At 40.5% G+C, this 1859-nt stretch overlaps 1 protein-coding gene across 1 annotated transcript in view; it reads right to left on the bottom strand.

The window, feature by feature from the left end:
• The window catches only part of LOC119579878 (solute carrier family 49 member 4 homolog), a 4567-nt gene continuing 2708 nt past the window's right edge, over positions 1-1859 (bottom strand). The window contains exons 6-9 of the mRNA XM_037927730.1: positions 1620-1728; positions 1042-1228; positions 427-609; positions 1-148 (exon numbers count right to left, since the gene is read on the bottom strand). Coding sequence (XP_037783658.1) covers positions 39-148; positions 427-609; positions 1042-1228; positions 1620-1728 — 589 coding nt within the window. The 3' untranslated portion in view covers positions 1-38. The remainder of the gene's footprint in view (positions 149-426; positions 610-1041; positions 1229-1619; positions 1729-1859) is intronic.

Genomic DNA, 1859 nt, shown 5'->3' with positions numbered 1-1859 from the left:
CAAGTAAGCGACCATTTTAATCCGTTTCTATACACGTTTCACTCTGAACGGTCAATATCCGATCTGTTGTGTTCGACCTTGACTATCAGCATCAGGAGGACAGGTAGCGAACACGAGAGCACAAGCGTGTATGTTATCCACTCGTAACCTGGAAGAGAGGAGGTAATCATAAATGGCAGGCAGATAGATAGATAGATAGATAGATAGAAAGACAGACAGACAGACAGACAGACAGACAGACAGACAGACAGACAGATAGACAGATAGATGGATAGACAGATAGGTAGATATGTAGTTAGGCAGAGGGACTGACGGATAGATAGCTAAATATAGACATAGACAAAACATATATGCTATTATGAAACATCATATCATTCGACTGAGATTCTGAGATGTTACGGCGCAAGCAGGCCAACCAACACTCACCGACATTGGGAATCAAGAAAATGAGAAGGAAGAGTGAACTGGAAATATTATCCGACGCTGTGATCAGACCAGACACCAGGATCTCGGGCACAGGGTACGAGAGATCCACACCCAGCTCGTAGTACAGCGGGATTGACGCCATTCCGGAAGCCATCCCCACAGACACGGATACGTACACTTGCCCTGGATAAAAATACGTTTAATTGATGACTAGGTATTATAAGGTGCTTGTGTAGCATGCAGTATCGACAGTAGTACAGTATTATCATGTCACTGAAACTGATAGTAGGCAGTATGGTGCTTAAAGTTTTTATCAGGCAGGAAAATGAAAAAACGTGTTACTTAATCCTACTTAAAGATGTTGCTCTAATGGGAAAAAATGTGAGGATAATACTAATAGACACACTGAAAAAAAAAATTGAGTGAACTGATTCACTAAATAAAGATTTAGTCATAACACAATCGAAAATAGTATTTGGTACAGCTCTAATGACATTATCCTTCACACAGAAAAGAGGTGGATGAAATCGCTTCTTTGGCGCACGAGCTGCTTAGAAGAAAACGGTAAATCAAATATATGCAAACACAGAGTGTCCTTCACCCTCCTCAACGCACATTTTGTGACGGGCAGGACGCCATAGGACAGGAGGAGGAACCAGTAGAAGGAGAACGCCGCGAGCAACATGAGGCAGATGAGGGTCGTCCTCACCTGGCGGGGGAAGCGGTCGTTGAAGCGGCCGGCGAAGACGGGGCTCACGCTGGAGCTCACGACGGCCGCCACGCCCACCCACATGGCCTCGTCCTGGAAGGCACGGGCGGGGACAGGTCGAATTTACAGTTCTCTGTTTTTTCATATTCATATCTAGGTCTGTATCTATGTATGTATCTAGATATATTTCTGTATCTCTATATCTGTATGTCTGTCTATTAATATCTATCTTCCTATCTGTTATTGTATGGTTAATGAGTGCCACTTTACACACACTCATATACACAAATATATATATATATATATATATATATATATATATATATATATATATATATACATACATATATATATATATATATATATATATATATATATATATATATACATACATATATATATATATATATATATATATATATATATATATATATATATATATATACATATATCAAGCACTTATCAAGATTCCCATCTTGAGTACCTGGTGGATGCCCAACGGCAGCAGGGAGTAGTTGAGGACCGAGACCCAGGCCAGCGCCGGGCCCACGGACACAGCATACGAGGCCAAGATCAAGAGTAGACTTTTATTCCTGTGGAAACATAGAAGGGCGTCGTCATGAACTTTGACATTCAGAATTCCCATAATGAAGATTCTGGACTACTTAGACGAGCTTTAGTGATTTATGAGGTTCCATCAACATTCCTTAGATTTACGTAACAT

Source organism: Penaeus monodon, chromosome 13 (assembly GCF_015228065.2).
Source record: "Penaeus monodon isolate SGIC_2016 chromosome 13, NSTDA_Pmon_1, whole genome shotgun sequence".
In the NCBI taxonomy this organism is placed as follows: Eukaryota; Metazoa; Arthropoda; class Malacostraca; order Decapoda; family Penaeidae; genus Penaeus; species Penaeus monodon.
The sequence above is the reverse complement of the archived record's forward strand: the minus strand, read 5'-3'. Positions and strand labels throughout refer to the sequence as shown.